Genomic DNA, 20,360 nt, shown 5'->3' with positions numbered 1-20,360 from the left:
GCCACTCAGTGTATATATATATATATATATATATATATATGTGTGTTGTAACAGGGACACTCGACTGTAGACAGGAGGTGCAAGTAAAATGCAGTTTTATTAAGGGCGAACACCAAACATCTTGTTTCATCCACAGGGTAGACCTCCCCTGTTGCGTAAGACAGTTTCTAGCAGCAACATAATGGACAGTCTTTAGTTTTGCTCTGTAGCTTTCCACAGCTCCAAGAAACTCACACTGCTTACCCCTCGTGAGCCCTCACTCTGCTCTCTCAGCAGTGTGCCCCACAGGTCCTAGGGTCACCGACCTTCCCGACCTCTCCCAGCCTTCCCTGGCTGTTCCACGTGTCCAGCACACACCTGGGTCTGCTGTGCTCTGTACCTCCTGCACCCACATAACTCTCCCACAACTCTGAGCACGGGGCTGGCTTCCTAAGTGGGCCATGCACACAATATATATTTATTTTTGGCCAGAATGGTGGTGCATCACTGATTTCTCTCCTCCCTGCTGGGTGCTGCTGTGTCCCAGCAGGGAGGAGAGGAACTGTCACAGGCGGCCAAGCGGTGCAGGGAAAGAGAGTGCTGTGAGCGGCCAGCGTCTCTCCTCCCATCCTGTGACAGATCAGGAGAGAGACGGTGTGGGCGGAGACCGTCATTGCTATCACAGGAGACTGAGCTCTCCTCCTGCCCCACCCAGCCTCCTGTGTCAGGATGGAGAGCGGGTACAAACTCTCAGTGATCGCTAAGTGTTTGTAAATAATTGAGGACATAGTATGTTTACAGTGTCCCCCATTATGAATGAATGGGAGTGATCTACATCACTTCCTGTTCATTCATGATTGTGGTTATAGTAAACACACTATGCTCTCTTTTTATGAATGAACAGGGACACTCAGTATAGAGGTTTCCTGTTCATTTATAACTGGGACAGTAGAAAAAGAGACTCTGTCCTCAATCTCTTTTTCTATTTTAAAAGGGAAATATCAGCGGTCTGTTTAGACCCCTAATATTTCCCAGAAGCCTCTAAAAGTAAAGTAAAAAATACAAATATTTAATAAAAAGGAGTACCTAAATAAAAACAAAATATAAAAAAATTAAAACGTTTGACGTGGCATCCTCCCCTTGCAGTCCCTATGCAGCAGGACTGGAGCGTGAGAAAAAGAAGCATTACAAGGAGGCAATCAGTTCATGTGCTGACAAGAATCTTGCTTCTCACTCAGAGCTTCTCACTTTGCTGATTCTCCTTTCACTGTCCAGTAATAGCTTAGGGAAGGTCCAGAATGGCCTGGGCTTAGCAGAAGTGGGTTAATATCAGGAGGCAAATACAAAATACTGTAGGGGAAAGCTGATTTTGTTGTTTAATCTTTTAATGGTCTGTTCATTTTGTAATATATCTTTGGTTTGAGTTCTGATTTAACCTCCCTGGCGGTATGATTATGTCAGGAATTTTTGTACCCCCTTTTCCACTTACAGAGCTAGGTTATTTTTCTTTTAAATAAATATTCATGTAATTTTATTGGTATCTATCTACCAGTAGCTGCCTCATTTCCCACCCTCGGCTTATATTCGAGTCAATACTTTTTCCCAGTTTTTTGTGGTAAAATTAAGTACCTCGGCTTATATTTGGGTCGGCTTATACTCGAGTATATACGGTAAGTGTAATCATAACAGATTACATTGTATTCTGTGTATTCTATGTACATTGCAACTTTTCACTTTTGAATTTCCCGCCGGCTGTGACACCCGAAAACAAAACTAAAAGTCAGATGCCGGCATCTGACTTTTAGTTTCATTTTCGGGCCGCGTACAGCACAGGACGCCGCGGGATCGCAGGGACAAGGTGAGTGTCACTTTTCTCTGCAGTCCCGAGTCTGGCTCGGGGTTACCGCTCCTAGCATTGAAAATTAACCCCGAGCCAGACTCGGGAATACCGCCAGGGAGGTTAAAGGGGTTCTAAACCCTCCCGGTTTTTTTTGCCTATATCTACTGCTATTTAGCAGTAGATATAGGCAAACAGTTTTAAAAAAAACAAAAAAAAACGCTAAAACAGCGGTTTAAACTTACCTTTTTTTCTTTGCGCGCTCCCGCCCGAGAAACGAGCCAGAGACGCAAGGTAAGTGTATGGACGTGTACACCCGCATGGATCGGAGAGACAGAGCAGTCAGCGTTGGATCGGAGAGCCGCCGCACCGCTGGAGGGACAGATGAAAACATCAGGAAAGAAGATCGGAATAAGAGACATCATTTAAGGTAAGGGCTAACATTAACATAGGGGGAGGAATTTTTTTTTTACTTTAATGTCACTTTAAACAATACCTGTGTGTTAATCATTTAAAACATAAACAGCTGATTTTGCACTGCTTAGCAGCATTGGATTTCAAACATGATTATAATGTTTACCTTTTTGGATTACAGATTCACTTAATGATGCAAATTGCACTTAAAGCTCTGTCTGGCCACTTAGTCCTGTGTACAGCACAAAGTTAGCATCAAGGGCTGTGTCTTAAATTCAAAATTTTCCAAATATTCCTAATTTCCAGTTCCTTTTATTACCTGTTCTTGAAACAGTTAAGTCCTCGAAATGTTCTCATTTCAGTTCTGACAAAATATACAATATAAATATATATATATTTGAATTTATTTAAAAGTATATTATACTACATGGCTCCCCTTAAGACAAAACGGCATATGACAAGTTTTGAAACATTTTCAGAGCAAACAATTGGCCCTGAAATGCATTTTCATGCATTTAAAATTTAGGCTATGTACAGTGATGAATTTGGATTTTTTTCATGTTTCATTTTTTTTTTTATAAGTAGTCAATAGTTACTTCATTGCTTTGACTACAACAAGATGTTCCCTTTTATTAGTGTCATCTCTAATGTTATACCATGTGCATTTTAGCAGTGAAGTGAAGACTGTGCCTAGAGGGCTAGACCTTGAGTCTTTTGGGAAGTTGGCAAATCTCCCTATAAACAGTATATGACAAATGCATTTATGTGGGCATGTGTGAAGCATGGACGTACATTAACTGCTGCCCTTAGTCACTGCGACACTTGATGCATGTTTGTACATCATTTATTGACAGATGCCATCTAACAGCTACACAGCAGCTGTAAGGAATGATGGCTTTAGAACATGACATTGGATTGCCTGTATCTGATCTGTCCTCCATGGGAAATACGATACTGATTTACAGATTGGGAATCCCTCTAGATCAGACAGGAGGGATAGAATATGATTAGAAATAAATTAAGCATTTGCTGTTGATTGCAGGCAGTGTACAATAGGATAAGGATTACAGGTTGTGACTGCAGGATGAAAAGTAGAGGAAATGATAGTGAAAGCAGGGTAGAGATGATACATCCACCATGTGTTGATAGATATTTTCACTCCCCAGATCAAGTATTCATAAAACAGGCTTATCATATTTCCTATAGCTTTCAAGTTATTCTAGAACCTGTGAACTCTCTGGACTGTAACACTACTCAACATGTCTATATACAAACAACCCGCAGACAGCTCTGAACTCCAAATTTCAACACCCTCCCATTGAAGGGCATCTAAATCACGACAGCAGAAGGGATACCAAGTACAGACAGAGGATCATCAGGGAAATAACATCTGCCTTAAACCCGTATGACTATCTGTTACAGAGACAACTATAAACTCTGTCATCCGATATAAAAAGCCCGCAAAACCTTTCTCAATAAGAAGATAGAAAAGATTAAAAGATGACATGCTGTACAACCATTCTTGTTGAAAACAAAGTATACATGTTTATTGCCATTTAATCACGCAGTGCGGGCTTTAACTTATTCTGATGGAAATGTTGACCCCTCTTTGTAGTAACATGGACACGTTCCACCTGCTGCAGCCCATTTGATAATGACAGGAGGTCTTGTGTACTGATTTTGTTTGCAGTACTTAGCATGCTGCAAACTCATCAATATTTAAACAAAATAGCTCTCATAGATAAGTAATATAGTTTATGGTCATGCCGCAGTACCAGAGTTGACCAGTGGGGGAATTGCACAGGCTCAGTTCCCAGCTCCAAGAAAACCTGGTGTTGTTGTAGGGGGGAGATATCTACTTAGATAAGCCCGTACATGTAGGGAATATTCATCTGAACTGGCAATTGAAATACAACAGCATAGCTTCCAGGATATATACTAAAAGTTCTAACATGTCTTACTTAACACAGGTCTTGTAAAAAGATCACTCATTTAACAATATAGTGATATAATTTCATGTTGCAAGGGCATCCATACATCAAATTGTTATGGATATAAAGTCTTTTACTTTTCCCTTCTCACCTTTTGTACTAATTACAAAAGGTTAGTGCACATTTTTGTACTACCGTATATACTCGAGTATAAGCCGAGTTTTTCAGCCCATTTTTTGTGCTGAAAAATACCCCCCTCGGCTTATACTCGAGTCAGCCACTCGAGCACTGGGGAAAGTGGTCAGGTTTCTTCTTACTTACCTCGCCGAGCGTCGCGTCACTGCTGCTCCGGTGGGCGGCGCTCTGAGCGGGGTCATCTGGCAGTCTCCGGGTCCTAATTTAGGTGGCCGGAGACTGCCAGATGACCCTTTTTATGTATTGTCTGCACTGTATTAGCAGTATATACTCTATATAGAGTATATACTGCTAATACAGTGCAGACAATACATTTACAATTATACTAACATGAATGGATTAAATGATCTGTATGTAGCCCTGTACTATGGATCATTTAACCCATTCATGTTAGCAGAGGATCATTGTAAATGTATTGTTGCAGGCACTCTATATGTACATGTACTATATACTACATATAGAATGCACTGAACAATAGATTTACAATTATCCTCTGCTAATATGAATGGGTTAAATGATCCGTAGTACATGATGTGTAGCCCTGTACCCCCTTTTCCACTTACAGAGCTAGGTTATTGTTTTTCTTTTAAATAAATATTCATGTAATTTTATTGTTATTTATCTTCATTTTGTACATTTACCAGTAGCTGCCTCATTTCCCACCCTAGGCTTATACTCCAGTCAATATTTTTTCCCAGTTTTTTGTGGTAAAATTAGGTACCTCGGCTTATATTTGGGTCGGCTTATACTCAAGTATATACGGTAATTAGAAACCTTATAATCAACAGAGAATAGTTAAAGGCTTCCAGTCCCCCCTTAGAGGTGGCATTAGAGGTAAAAGGGCATCCAGTCTCAGCTCCTTGGAGTATATGGGATCTCTTTGCATCCTCTAGTTTGTTTTACACATCTGTAAGCAGTGGTAAGCATTGGTCAGCAGCGTAAAATTTGTTTTATGCCAAATGCATTGTTTCATATTTAATGTTAGCTGCAATTATACTGTGAAAAAAGAAGTGTTATTACAAAATTAGGTTGGATGATGGCCAACTTAATTTTTGTGTGTGTTTTGGTAGGGTTGCAAAGATAAAGCCATTCTTTCAGTCATGTTGCCAGTTTCTGTAAATGTCACTGGTACTGAACAGTCTGCTCACTAATCATTCCATGACACTTGTACACTTAAACTAGCAGCACTAAACTAAAACAGTTATGATTACCCTTGTTCCTTAGATCCTAAATGTAAAAAATTGGTTAGATTGAGCAGAAGTGGTGTGCTTTGAGTGGAAGGTTGAACATTGGAAACTGGACTTTCTTAGGTGGCACTTAACCTGCAAAAAGCCCTAAGTGCCATTCATCATTGCATACAATACACGATTGTGGAGTGTTCATAATTCCATTGAATTGTTTTATGAGAATATTTTATTATAAAAATAATAACAACAAACTAAGCCATTTATTTTGTTATATATATTCCACTAAATCAATGGAAATATTCCATTGATTTAGTGGAATACGCCTTTAAATGGCTATGTGAAAAGTGACATGCTTCATATGCCTATTTGTACAGATAACTAATGGTAATATCCTGGTCAGTGGAGTGTGAAACCTTGTGGTTTCTCTAGAATCCTTAATAGTGTGTTCATTTATGTAGGAACTTGCTCTGAATATTTAATACATGCAATTATACACTTCCTAGTCTCCAACATCAGATTCTAATGACATGCTCTTTCTTTCTCAGTTTTGTTACTTAAAGCGGACCTTTACACTCAAAAATCGAATTCCACCAATGCATCCCTCTATGTATGATGATTAATAATAACATAGACATCTCAGGTGTAATATGCTGGGATTTTGAAATACTTATACAATACATACAAAATGACTTCAATTTGCCAAAGCAATGCACATTGAGATTGCCTTGTCATCAGCAGAGCCTTGCTGGAAAATCTCATCTGTAATCTCACGATATCTCAGGGAAAGGCATTTTCCTCCCCTGAGATAATGTGCATGGTTACATGAATAGTCACATGTGCCAGAAATCCAGGAAGTAATCTGCCCTTAGTAAACATGGCCACTATCAGAAGATAGGAACAAAATAGAAAAAGGTATGCAAAGAATACAAAGCCTGCAATTATCTAGAAGTATGTGTTTGTAGATTGTCGTTACTAAACATTTCTAATGGTGTGTTTGTTGTTATTTTAAATGTATGGGTAAGGTCCGCTTTAAGGGCCTTGGTTATTGTTACATTGGTAGCCACTACCCTTGTATGTAGTTTAATACTAAGATTCAATACAATTAAATGCGGATAACATGTGGACTTATTAGTGTTATGTAGATTGTACACGTGTACTATCTAGGGATGCACCAATACCATTTTTTCCAGACCGAATAACAATACTTTGCCTCGAGTACTTTCCGATACCAATTACCAAAAACTTTTTTTAGTGTCATGTGACAGTTTTTTTTAAAAACAGTACAGGCTAATGATTTTAGGACAGTGGTGAAGTGCCTGGGCCTGGACCCAGTTGCAAACGCTGTGATCCTAGTAGTTCTGCCACTCGCTCCAACCTGTACAGTAGAGGGACTACAGACTACAAATCCCAGCAATGCATTATACAGCAATGCAGAATGGCACCATCTATAGAAGACTACAAATCCTAGCAATACATTATACAGCAATGCAGAATAGTATGAAGCTACATACTCTGTGCTATTCCGGGGTGCCAGCCTTATGTCTCCAGTGGAGGATCTCAGGTGGACTGTGGAGGGTCTCAGAAGGGCTGTGTGGGGTCTCAGGAGGGTTGCGCGGGGTCTCTGGAGGCCTGTGCGGGGTGTCAGGTGGGTTGTGCAGGGTCTCAGGAGGCTGTGCGGGGTCTTAGGAGGCTTACCTGGGGATGGGATGGCACCAGGATGTACTATGGGAAAAAGCCAAGCCAGCAGATGCAATGTATTGCTTTGGACAAGGTTCTGCTGGGAGTCCTTGGGACCTGCCTTTCATGTGGATGTTACTTTGACACGTACCACCTACCTAAATATTGTAGCTGACCAAGTACACCCCTTCATTAAACCGTATTTCCCTGATGGCAGTTGACTCTTTCAGCAGGATAATGACCCCTTCCACACTGCAAAAGATTGGTCATGAATGACAAATAAACTGTGGAACTGAGATACATAAGTACCAGACTTATAAGCCTAGCAATACAGATAAAGCGCTATTCATAGTATGGAGTATGGCTAGCAAGATAGTAGCAACAAATGGTAAGAAAGTGCATTTACTGCTGCTATTTTGCTTAAGTTGGATTTACAAAGTTAGAATTTCGTTAAAAAAAAATCAATTTTGGAAAGTCCGTTCAATTATCTACTAGTTAATAGGGTTGAATCGACAACTGATTTCAACTGTAGTGATGTGTTCTTCATTCGGGGGAACTTTTTTCATTTCAAAATCGAATGTTAATATCAAATGAAATTTTGAACAACATTTGTCAAGTCTCTGATGGCATTATCAAATGTTCTGAAGAGATTTTTAATATTAAAGATTGTCGAAAATCTAATCTATGGCTAGCTTTAGTTTGTAAAAAATTTTCTTACTGCTGTTTTGGTAAGAAACTTGATATATGGATAACTGTATGTATAATCCCATCAATGGCATAGCTTTATGAATTTTATACTTTTAAGTCCCATTTGGACAAGCTTTGAATTATTTGTGTTGTTAGATGTAGTCATTTGTCTGTGTGAAGAAGCACAAAACTTTCTCAATTTATTATAGACTGCATGTATTTATTTGTATTTTATGAAATGTGCAGAGAGCAGCAGATTGGTAGTATGTGGTATCTTTGCTGACTGTGGGGCTGTTTACATCTGCTTCTTAAGGTAGTTGGCTCAGTTCAGCTACCTGGTGTGTATTACAGTGCTAGCAGATCGTTCATAGAGCACCTCTGTCACCTTCTCAAGGTCTTGCAGAAAACCTAATTATAATATATTGCATACAACTAAAAAGTTAGCAGAGCTGAGATAAAGAATGGGCCTGGGCATGTTTGCAGCTCACGTGCCGAGCCCGCCAGGTAGCTGACAGCGTGCAGCACCAATCACAGGTTCTGAGACATTTTCCCGATCCGCAGCTGCAGAGATCGGGAAATGTCTCAGTGCCTGTGATTGGCGCTGGCGCTGTCAGCTTCCTGGCGGACTCGGCACGTGGAGCTGCGAACAAGCCCGAGCCCATCCTTAATAAAGAAACTTTCCTTTTCTCTGAGCTCTGCTAATATTTTTACCAAGCTGAAATATATTTAATGTTGCTTGTTACCCTGTCAGAGGAACTGATTAGCAAACGTTAAAAACCTTTTTTTAAGCTGATGGATTCTTTGAGTAGTCTTTGCAGCACTATCTAAAGTCATATCTGCTTTTCATCTATGAAGAAGGCAAGGAAGGGTTAAAACAAAATCACTGTCAGTCAAAGCATGCCACATACCCACACAAGCAGCTGCAGCACAAAACCAGATTAGGTCTTGGCGGTGTTGCAAAGAAACACCCACTCCTCTGTTGGCTGATCTCTTCCAAATGCATTTCCATACCATCCATGGTATCCATGGTATCCTTAACAAATGGAGCTTGAAAATATGAATAAGTATAACAATGTGATCTGCCCAGAAAAAAAATTTAATCTGTTAAATTTGTCAACTTAAAGGTAAATTATAATGCTTTAGGTCAATTGTATTGTCTCTTGGTTTACAAATAAAATGTAATACAGCATTGCAACCTTGACACAGGATTTGCAAAGAATTATGGATTCCCTGCAGCAGCATTACTCAACCTTTTTTTAGTCACAACACCCTTCCAAAGTATGCAACATCTGGAGGCATCCCAGTCTAAAATGTAATGGTGTTTAAGAAGGGACCCCATGCCAAAACAAATAAGTGGGGTTCCCCTTTTCACACAAAAGTCCCACTTCAAATCAGGAGCCCCGTTCACTTTAGAATCCCCACTTTGACATGAGGCATTATTCTGACTCATTCAAGTGGGTGAATACAATTTGAAGGAGAACTATGGGTAGAGGGAAATACACTCAACCCCATAGTCTGAGCTGAAGTGTGACACTGCAGCTGTCACACATCAGCTCTATAGCTCGAGAACTGAGTGATTACAAATCACTGATCACTCAGCTCATGGCTTCTCACTGCAGGGAGAGGTGACTGTCGGTCACCACTCCCCCGGTCGGGATTCCCCTCTCCCCTCTCTGTGCCCCCAGCACTAGAGGCACAGACAGGAGAGGGGGTGGGCACAGCTGGCTCTAGAGGGGCAGAGCCAGCTGTTAATCAGGTAGAGGGGTGGATCCCGACAACACTGTCAGGGATCTTTTCCAGCTGCAGCGCTGTCATTGCTGAGTTTTGTGTCACAAGAGGACATTGGTAAATGTCCTCGTGTGACCCAAAACAGATCTATATGCAAAAAAAGGTTTGGCCATAGTTCTCTTTGAACTTGAGCTTCAGAGATCTATAAACAACAGGCTTTGTAGTAGATAAAACTAGTCTGGCAAATGTAAAAAAGCCTAGAGCTCCATCTGGTGGATTTGAAAATCACTAAAGTGCAATATTTTAGATTTCCCTAACTTTTTAAATTATATTCTTTAGCTTAGTCCTTAATAAATATTTAAAGAAAACATATGCAAAACAACTATGCATTCATATAAATCAAAGCAGCAAATTAATCACTTTTGCAAATAACAGAAATAACCTCTTCTGGTCCTTTATAGTCCCATTGGGAAATCTCAACATGCTGCTTAATGCCATTTGAAAACATACAGGATCAGCTTAAATCTGATGGGTGACGATGGAAAACACAGACAAATGAGTGTGTGTAGGGCTATTTTGAGGATGCAAACAATTTTCTACCATTCTTCCAGTTTAATTGATGTCCATTTGGAAATACACATGGAACAGAATAGCAATATAATTTTCCACTTTTGTAATTTAGAAAGTACAATAGTTATTTTGACAGCGCTCTACGGGTTAATTTATTTTGCAGCAATTCCAACATTGCATCACCCTCAGGAGAATGTAACAGTGGCTGCTTGCCAAGTGATATTGTATTGAATAGAGAACAGAGAAGGGAAGCAAGAATTCTGGCATGCATCATTTTAAACTCACTTGAGACATCCTAGCTGAAATCTCTAACATATAGATTGGATAGGAGCAACTTTCAAGTTGACCTATCATTAAAACTCACAGTTCACATAAATCAATAGGACACATCAGTGTTACCAAATCACAATATTTTAAGTGTAAAAGTATATCTTGATTGCCATGAAGAAAACAAACGCTACTTCCAATGTCCTTTTATGTGGTCCAAAGCTTAGGGAAAACATCAAGGGCATTGGGGATGTTTAGCTACATAATAGACCGCAGAGAGTCTATTGCAGTCTAGTACACTTGCAGTAAGATCAGAGAATGGGTAAGGTACCACCACTACTGTGCAGCACTACTAAGCAGCAAGCATAGCCACATTCATCTTTAGCAAATATGGTTGTCCCCATGTACATTTACTGTATAATTGCAAGCTATATAGATAAACATGTTTTTTTAGTTCAATAGGTGTTTATTGAGATTTTCACAAACATACAGATATACAGACATCAAACATATCAGCCCAAGAGGGCAACTAGCACATACCGGCACAAATATGCATACAAAGTACAAGTCCCGCAACTCTCCAGGGTATAGCATTACATCCAGATGAAAGAGCTCCGTCATCTATGCCTTTGGTTCGGCAAATGCACAAGGGACTGAGTCCCACTCCAGGAGCATCGCATTCCTTCTGTCTCTCATGAGGAAGCAGTCGCAATAAGCAACAGCCAACTGAGATAGAGAAGCTGAAACCAGCCATCCCATAGAGCTGTAATATAAGTAAGCCATACCACAACGCCAATTTGTGCCATGTAAAACAGAACTTCCCCTACTAGAGGGGGATAACAGCCTAAGTAGAGCCAAAGAAACTAGCCAAGATTCACAGATAAAGAAATATAGAGAATGGACGAGGACAGAAGGAAAAGGGAGACAGGGAGACAAGGTGGAAATGGGGTAAAGGACATCTCATAGGGGTGGAGTCACCCCGTACAGCGACCTACACTAAGGGGCCCAGACATGTTATCCACCCCCTCCCCGGCCGCATAGCATTAGAGTAATTAGCGGAGGATCGCAGCTGAGAACCCAGCAGATGCCCGGAAGTCATGCCACACGGACCATGTGATAGTGTATTTCCTACCAGTGTCATGCTCATCAGCCAACAGTCGTTCCAGGTCAGCAATGCGGTCCATTTCCAGAGCCCACTCCACCAAAGTTGGGATATCCGGAGTACGCCAGTGGCGGGGGATGACCGCTCTTGCAGCTGTCAAAAAGTGCCGCAGGAGCCCCCGTTTTACAGATTTCAGAGAGCCTGGTATCATAGTTAACAGGGCTATTATGGGGTCATTGGGGGCCACTGAACCCGTCACTCTGTGATACACATCCAACACCTTTTGCCAAAACGCTTTGATCAGGGGGCAGCTCCACCAGATGTGAGTCATGTGGCCTGGTGAGGCCTGGCAACGCCAACAGGAGTCAGGTACTTGTGGGTAGTAGCGGTGTAGTACTGCAGGGCATCTATACCATCTGGTCAGAATTTTCAGGTTCTTCTCATGAGCCTTACTTGCAATGGAAAGGGAGTGCGAAAGAACGAAAGATCTGTCCCAGTCTTCCTCACTAATAGTGAGGTTCTACTCTCTTTCCCACTTCTGGACATATCCCGGACGTCCCGGGAAGGCTGATGCAGAGAGGAGGGAGTACAGCAGTGAGATGGTGTGAGTAGGAGGGGAGGTCTGAAGGAGTAGGGAGTCAAAGGCCGTGGGTTCCGCTTCAAGAGCCTCTGGTTGAGGAAAGGAGGTCACAAAGGATTGGAATTGCCGATCCTCTAAACCACATAGCTCCCACCGGGGCATCTGACATGCTCTCCCGTGTGGCCACCACCAAACGTCTATGAGAGTCCCTATTCCATCTCCCAAAAGAGGACCTGTGGAGGGCTGGAAGAAAGGCCGGGTTGTTAAAGAGGGGGGTCATGGGTCCGGTATAGGAGGAGATTCCGCAGTGAGATACCCAGCGGTCCCACAGTCGTAGTGTATGAAGAGTCAAGATAGGCGGGGGCGATGGTAGGACCCGAGAAGCCGTAGGGATCCATGGGAGCGCCCTAAGGTCCGAGTCCGCGATCGCCTCCTCAATCAGGACCCACTGCTTGTTAGTAGCCCTGTGGAACCAATCCGAGATGCGAAGCAGCGTGATAAATACGGATGTCTGGGGCTCCCGCCCCCTCCCCCCCCCCCCCCTTAAGCTTGGGGAGAGATAAGGTTTTGTATTTCACTCGGGGACGGGACGAGCCCCAGATGAACTTCGAGAAGATCTGCTGTAGATTTTTGAAAAAGGATGAAGGGGGAATAATCGGCAGGACCTGGAAAAGGTATAGAAATCTGGGAACAACATCCATTTTGAATGCATTTATCCTACCCAGCTATGAGATGTTTTTCCGATCATATCCAGATAGGTCCTGGGAGGTTTTCCGGAAGAGTGGGTCGTAATTTAAGGCGAACAGCTGAGAAAGATCAGCGGAAAGGTGGATCCCGAGATATTTCACAGAAGTGGGGCATATTCGAAACGGGAAGTTCGTTTGAAGCGCGTGTAGTTCCCTGGCCGCCAGCGATACATTGAGTATTTCTGATTTGGACAGGTTCACTTTGAAGTTGCTGCACATGCTAAAACTGGCAAACTCCTGTAAGATAGAGGGCATAGCTATGTGTGGATTAGTCACGTATAGGAGCAAATTGTCTGCAAAGAGCGCCATCTTGGAGCGGATGGGTCCCACAGTCAGTCCTGGGATCGTTACGTTTTGGCGTATGGCGACAGCCAAATGCTCCATAGTGAGCACGTAAAGGAGGGGGGAGAGCGGACATCCCTGCCTGGTGCCGTTGGCGATCTGAAATCTTGGGGATAGAGAGCCATTGACCCGGACCCGCGCCGACGGACGAGAGTATAGGGCCATAATGTTACGGAGCATGAGGGGTCGGACCCCAATCTGCAACAGGGATTGCTTGAGGAAGTGCCAACTTAGTCGGTCAAATGCCTTGTCGGCATCCACCGGCAGGAGGCACAGAGGAGTGTTGGACTTTTGAGCATGTTGCATAAGGAGGACGGTTTTGATGGTATTGTCTCTAGCCTCCCGCCCCCTAACGTATCCCACCTGGTCCGGGTCAATCAAACTGGGGAGGAGGGGCTGTAGCCTATTGGCAATCAATTTAGAGAATAATTTGAGGTCCACATTGGGGAGGGAAATGGTACGATAATTTGTACAAAGGGTATGGTCTTTCTCTGGTTTGGGGATGAGTGAGATATGTGCTTCCAGGGACTGGGCAGGGAACTCCGATCCCTGGGCTATAGAATTGAAGACTCTCAAGAGGAACGGGGATAAAGCGTCCTTGTATTGCTTATAAAACTTGGCAGTGAATCCGTCAGGACCAGGACTCCGGCCCGTCGGCACCGATCCAAGGACCAGGCCTAGTTCGTCTAAGGTGAAGGGGGATTCCAGAGTCTCCGCCACCGGATCCTCCAAAACAGGTAAAGCAGTCTCCTGAATATAGGACGACAACCGGTCCTCCTGAGATGGGGAAGCCCGGTCTGCCCCCTCTATATTGTAAAGTGCTGTATAAAACTCTGCAAAAGCCTGTTGTATCCCCGCTGGCGAGTGAACCAGTGTATCCGGGGATGTCCTAATATGGGGCACAAAGGCCTGCGTGGATCTAGGATGTAGGGTCCGGGCCAAGGGCGGCCGCATTTATCCCCGAACTCATAAGCACGATACGCCAATTTGTCTTGGTACTAAACATGTTTTTTTAATACAGTTCATACAAAGTGGTAATATTCTTGTTAAGATGGTCTTTTTAACATGTACTATATGTCTATTTTTTTTTTTTATTCTTGTCATTTTTACATTCTTGCTCTTCCACATTTGTGTTGTTGAATGAAATACATAGATTTGTACCCACTGCAGGGAGAAATCAATAAATTTGCAATTATTCAATTACTGCAGTTGTGTATATCTTAACATAACCCTGTAATGAGTAAGTTATGTAGACTGTCATTGCAGAACTCTTTTGGTGAAGTATCCAGTTGTATGGCTGTCCCTGTCTTTAAAGCTTGGAGCCACTGACCTACAACAAGTGTACTGTATGGCCAAAGTTTGTGGACACCAGACTATAATGGCTTGTTGGGCTTCCAATTCCAAAATGATGGACATTATTATGGAGTTGCATCTTCCCCCCTTTGTAGCTCTAACAGCCTGCACTCTGCCTGGAGGCCTTACCACAAGATCTTGAAGTGTCTCTGTGAGAATTTGTTTCAAAGCATTTGTGAGGTCAGGTGCTTATTTTAGAGGAGGTGTTCTGGATCATATTCATCCCAAAGTTGTTCACAGAGGTAGGGCTCTGTGTAGGCAACTTGAGCTTTACCACACTAAACGTATTAAATCATGTTGTTACAGACCTGTTGCCACAAAGTTGAAAACATACAATGTTTTAAAACTTCATTGTATGCTGTAGAATTTAACACTGTTCTTCACTGGAAATACCTGGACCCAGTAATTGGAAGGGTGTCCACATATGTAGATCAGGCATTCTGATTTCACTTACTGTATGCCCATGCAGAGTCGGTGGGATTGATTTACTAAAGGCAAATACACTGTTCACTTTGCAAGTGAATTTTGACTTTGCAGGGCAATTGCTATTTAAGTAACTGTGGTAAAAATTAAGTTTGCAAAGAATACACAATCATGTAAAAGTAAAATTGAAAAAAAAACAAAACTATTTTTGCTTGCACATGATGGGATGATGGAAGTCATTCACTAACCTAAGGAAAAAATGCCCTTGCAATGTGAGCAGCCGTAAATCAACCCCAGGGAATGAGAAAGTATTATAATCAGAGAAAGGCTATTTTCAAAAGGTCAGCCATGACAGCCTGCTGATTCTTTTAAGTACGGGTTTCCCAAACAGCTGCTGAGCATATTAGCCACACAGGGAGTGCATTGTTTTTAATAGGTGGGCCACCTCATGTGGGCCACCACTGACTTGTAGTGTCTCCAGATATATGCAGTGTGGGGAAATATGGCTTCCCAATTACCCATCTATGCATATATCATTACAATTTACTCATAGAAGAATATATGGTAGAAAATAATAGAAAAATAAACTCAAGAAAAATAGCTGATTTCTTTTACATATATTGTATATCTAAAAAAAAAAAAAAAAAACTACACCCTCCTATCCTATGCTGCAAAGGAAAGTGCTTACTTAGCCTCTATTGCATTGGATTGCAGTTGCCATGGTGCTGCACATGTGATCAGCTATGACACCAGCCATTTGAAGGCTTGAAAGTTCGGTTGAGAGTTGAAATAAGCCCACTGCAACCTTCACAGTTGGCATTCCTTAAAAGTAACTGTCTTGGGAAACCATTAAATTGGGTGGGTCACGTTCCGCTTAAGGGAGCCTATAAATCCCCTTGAAATAAATGATAACATTCAGAGTCAACCAGGAGTCTTGTTGCATGCTGTACCATAAAATGGACATCTCTTACCATGATGAATACTTTTATTATATGCCATCAGCAGTATTTATTATATAGAGTACTAGACAGCTGTAACAAGAAGTCATTGTAACACAATGTTATTGCTGTGATCAGATGTAGGTTTGATGATTTGTTCTGTGTATGTGGCTAATGTACTTTGTGTCATGATGAGATTGCAGGTACCTATTTTTGGTGCCAGACGCATATTGAAAAGTCCAGCCCCTACTGACTGGCATCCAGCTTTGATTCTAAGAGTCTGTGTGAACCATTACATGAGGATTTTATAAAAAGCCTTTTTGCCCTGACATAGAGTAATATAAAGCCTCATTATTTTTAACGTTTAAAATCATCCCTAACTTGTAACTTTTCAATTTTACTGTCCCTTTTTACTTTACAATGAGCCTGCCACTTGAGAGGCAAGATCACAAGTTCCATGGATGAGCGTGACACACTGAAGAAATTGCTTTCACTTTTTAAATTCATGCTGCTATTGCTGTGTAATTTAGAGTGGACATCAGTGCTTTTGTGTCTTTTATCTAAATCTCTAACAGGACTCTTAACACTGCTGTGTGCTTCAGTACTGGGGATAATTTATCCACATTTCATATTATATGAAAACATTAATTCAGAGACAGACAAACTTGTCAGAAACACTTTATCTTGTGAGCTACTGCATGTTTAAGTTCTCTTTTGTTGGTGACAGAGTCTCTTTAATAAGTAACCATGGAATGAATATCTCTTGTTCTTGTACGCAGGGTGCTGGCTGCACTGCCCTCGTTGTAGCTGTGGTCGCAAGAAAGCTAGAACTTACCAAAGCAGAGAAACATGTTCATAACTTCATGATGGATACACAGCTCTCTAAAAGAGTAAGTATATAATTTACATCATAGTACAATTACAAGTACAAGTTTATACAATGTTGTTAAAGTAGAGTAATGGCCCATCATTAAAAAATATGTGCTGTAGCACTTAGTTATAAGTTCATTTGCACTTACAGTTTTCTCTTAGTTCCCCCTTAGAAACTGATTGAAATCTGACTTTAGAATCTTAGTTTTGAGGATGAATTAATTTACATTACAAGCAGCTAGAGAGGTCAGGGATGGATTGTTTTGAAGTTTTTTAAACCTAGTGAAAAATAACATAGTCGGACTTACTTTGTATATGGTTTGCTACTGCTTGTTCATATCAGTGCCTTTCATCCATCATAGGTAGGTTTGCTAAACTTATCTACCTAAACTTCCTTTACTACAGTGGCTAGCGGTGTCTCTATGGACAGATACTGTATGTGCATCCACCCTAAACAAGCAGTATAGATCTGCATCCAGCCACTCTTTACACCGACACATGATGAAAAGGGCATATGATCCACTCACCTCCCGCACCACCTTCTGTTGACTGACAGTACACATTTCATAGATTGCCATAGAACTACTTCTGCAAGTGAGACACTCAAGTGCAACAATGGGGCACATGCAAGGGATCATAGGAGAAATAGGGTGTGCGTGCTTCCTGAATGAAAGATAAGGGGTGTGCTGCACCCAGAAGAGTAAGGTGTAAGAATCTTATACCAGGTAAAAATTACTTTTCAAAAAAGAGTAATTTCAAGTTAATGTAATTATGAAACAAACATGTCATATGCTTGTAAATTCAGAAAAAACTTAAAAGATATGGTTAAAGCTTTAAAGCTCTTTTACTGCTTGTGAAATAATATAATGTAGTTTGGGCACTTAAAATAGAAAAAGAACACTTGCAGTTGGTCCCTTTCATCTATAAATATGTGGCCTTGTTTGTGCAATTTGTTGGGAAACCAACACTTCCAGGAAATGTTGGAAGCTTTTTTAGGGCTTGTTCACACCATCTCCAGACTGGTTCTGGATGAGTTTCGGCAGTCACGGTTATGCATATTTTTTGGATGCATTCCAGTGCTTTTTTGTTTAATTCGTTTTGCTTTAGGTTTAAGCACTTTCTGGTGCACTTACGTGTGTTTTTGCAAGCATGCTGCTGTACAATTTTTTTTAAAGCTCTGGAACTGAACGCAATGGTGTGAACTAGCCTCATTTAAAACCATTGGAAATACTGTGTATGTATTTTTGGTGTGAATTAAAAATGCACCGGTCTGGAGATGGTGTGAAACAGCCCTTAATCTCTCAGCCCGCAGCTGCTTCCCCCTGCAGTGACAACATTTGCACCAGTAATGTCATAGAGAGTATTGGAATTTTTAAACATTTTTAAAAATTTCCTTTAAAATATACTGACACCCCCTTTACAAATGTGAAATATTGCCATATGTCTCACAACCTGCCAAGTTAGCAGTTGGGTTTCCCCCGAATCTCCCAAGTCTCGAGAGACTCAACAGTTTAGAAATGTGAAAGGAGCCTGCTACAAAATGTACTGTGTATTCGGACAGCTTATCACCTCAGATACAATTTACTGCTGTTTTTGGCTTTTATTTACTCACAGATTTGCTTTAATGTCTCACTTTCTGATATAGTGAACATTCACCTTACAAGTAGAACAGTTTCTTCTCCTTTCATGAATCGACCTCTTTGTTTTAGGGTAAATGCAGGGTATGCCTGGGGGCTGCAGCTAAAAAAACATTGTGATGTGATTACAAATATGGCAAAGTGTCCACTCTTCTATGGGAATATTACATTTTCATTTATCTGGATTGTAGAGTCCCTTTTTATAGCACACTTTTTTGTTCTTACCTTGCAGGACTAGACCAGTGTAACATTTAGATCAGAATGTGGCTTTATCAATGTTGTTTTGAGGAGGTTGTTATAAATGTTTTACTTCCAGAAATAAATCAGAAGCAGTTTTGCACTGATGATTCCTACACATAGAATAATGTACATTAATTGTCTTTTTTAAGGTGTTTTTGTTCTAGCAGTCCAGAGTTGCTAAAGTAGTCACCCCCAAATTTTGGTGTCAGGGACCCAATAACAGCAGGCATGTCATTTTTTTGGGGTATATATGTGGTTATATATGTGGTCTCCTACCCATATGTCTGGGGTGGTGGCAAATGGAACCCTTGCCTAAATATTGATTTTGACACCTTACATTGGCCATTATAAATCAAGCATGTGCATGTACTATGCTTACCATCTCTCTTAAGAGTTCTCAGCTTTAAGTTACTCTCCAGTATGTTTGCCATTTTTTTTTAATCCTCATAAATATGCTTTCCTAGCAATACCCTTTTAATATACTATCCTAGCTAACACCTTTCAGACCTCAAAGTTTTGGGACTCTATTTGCAGTCCCAATCCTCAGGGTTAAGATTTACGATCTAAACATGGGTGATGTAATATTAACTATCATCTTTATGCATCACTGTTGTTACTGTCACCAGCCTAATGCTAATATCACATTTTAGCCCAAAAAAATCCAATGTTTTTTATCAGGTAAGTATGAGATATTGCATATGAATATTTCATGTTTACAATGTCCACACACAAGGGTGGAATGCTAGTCTTCTTTTACCAGTTTAGTAGGCTGATCTTAAAGCCGACCTTTGCCCTTTTTACTAAAAATCACATCAACATGCAGTTCTTCATGCTGATATAAGCTCTTTCATTTATTAGTTAAACAAACATATATTCTTTTACTTACAATTACTGTTTTCCACTTCCTGGTTCTCTTAGGCATTAGTGATATAGCCCATGCCTAAAAGATGCATCCTGGGAAGGTTACATCATAGTGCATTGCTGGGAAATCTCATCTGCAAACTGCATAATCTAGCAAGATCTCAGAGAAAGGCATTTTTCCCCCTGAAATTATGTGCATGGTCACATGTCCTAGTCACATGTGCCAGAGTTCTAGGAAGCAAAAGTAGATGAATTAATCTGCCCTTAGTAAAAATTTCCACTGTGAGACGAATGGGGAGGAAAATTAAAATAAGGCATGCAAAGAATACAAAGCCTGCAACTATCTATAAGTTTCTGTTTGTAGATTGCAATTACTAATAATTTCTAAAGGTGTCTTTGTTGTGATTTTAAAGTGAAGGGTAAAGTTCCTCTTTAGCTGCTCTTCTGGGGGAAAAAAGCCTGTTTACAAAGCTCAAGCTCAGATTGCACACACAGCTGAATAATGTGAGACTTCCTCCTCCCGTCGTCTTTCCTCTCTCTGCTCTGCATGGCTCTGTACGAAGTTTCAATTAAAGAGAGACTACTGCTGTGCTCTCTCTTTGAAAACCCATATTGCTTAGTGGCACCAGTGTCATGGGCGCACTGTGTATTGAATGTCGTTTGGTAAAGTAAAGATTTTATATACATAAAAAAGAGACAAAACATCAGCTGAGCTTATAAATAAAATAAAAAAATGTAGGCTTCCTTTAACACCCTGCTACACATTTATATATTCCCATAGCTGGCAGCCTCCTAT

At 41.1% G+C, this 20,360-nt stretch overlaps 1 protein-coding gene across 1 annotated transcript in view; it reads left to right on the top strand.

The window, feature by feature from the left end:
• KCNN2 (potassium calcium-activated channel subfamily N member 2) overlaps positions 1–20,360 on the top strand; it is a 149,187-nt gene that overhangs the window by 112,546 nt on the left and 16,281 nt on the right. The window contains exon 5 of the mRNA XM_018559841.1: positions 16,736–16,846. Within this exon, the coding sequence (XP_018415343.1) occupies positions 16,736–16,846 (111 nt within the window). The remainder of the gene's footprint in view (positions 1–16,735; positions 16,847–20,360) is intronic.

Source organism: Nanorana parkeri, unplaced genomic scaffold (genome assembly GCF_000935625.1).
Source record: "Nanorana parkeri isolate BGI_ZX_2015 unplaced genomic scaffold, ASM93562v1 scaffold417, whole genome shotgun sequence".
Taxonomy (NCBI): Eukaryota; Metazoa; Chordata; class Amphibia; order Anura; family Dicroglossidae; genus Nanorana; species Nanorana parkeri.
This window is presented reverse-complemented; position numbering and strand designations above follow the sequence as displayed.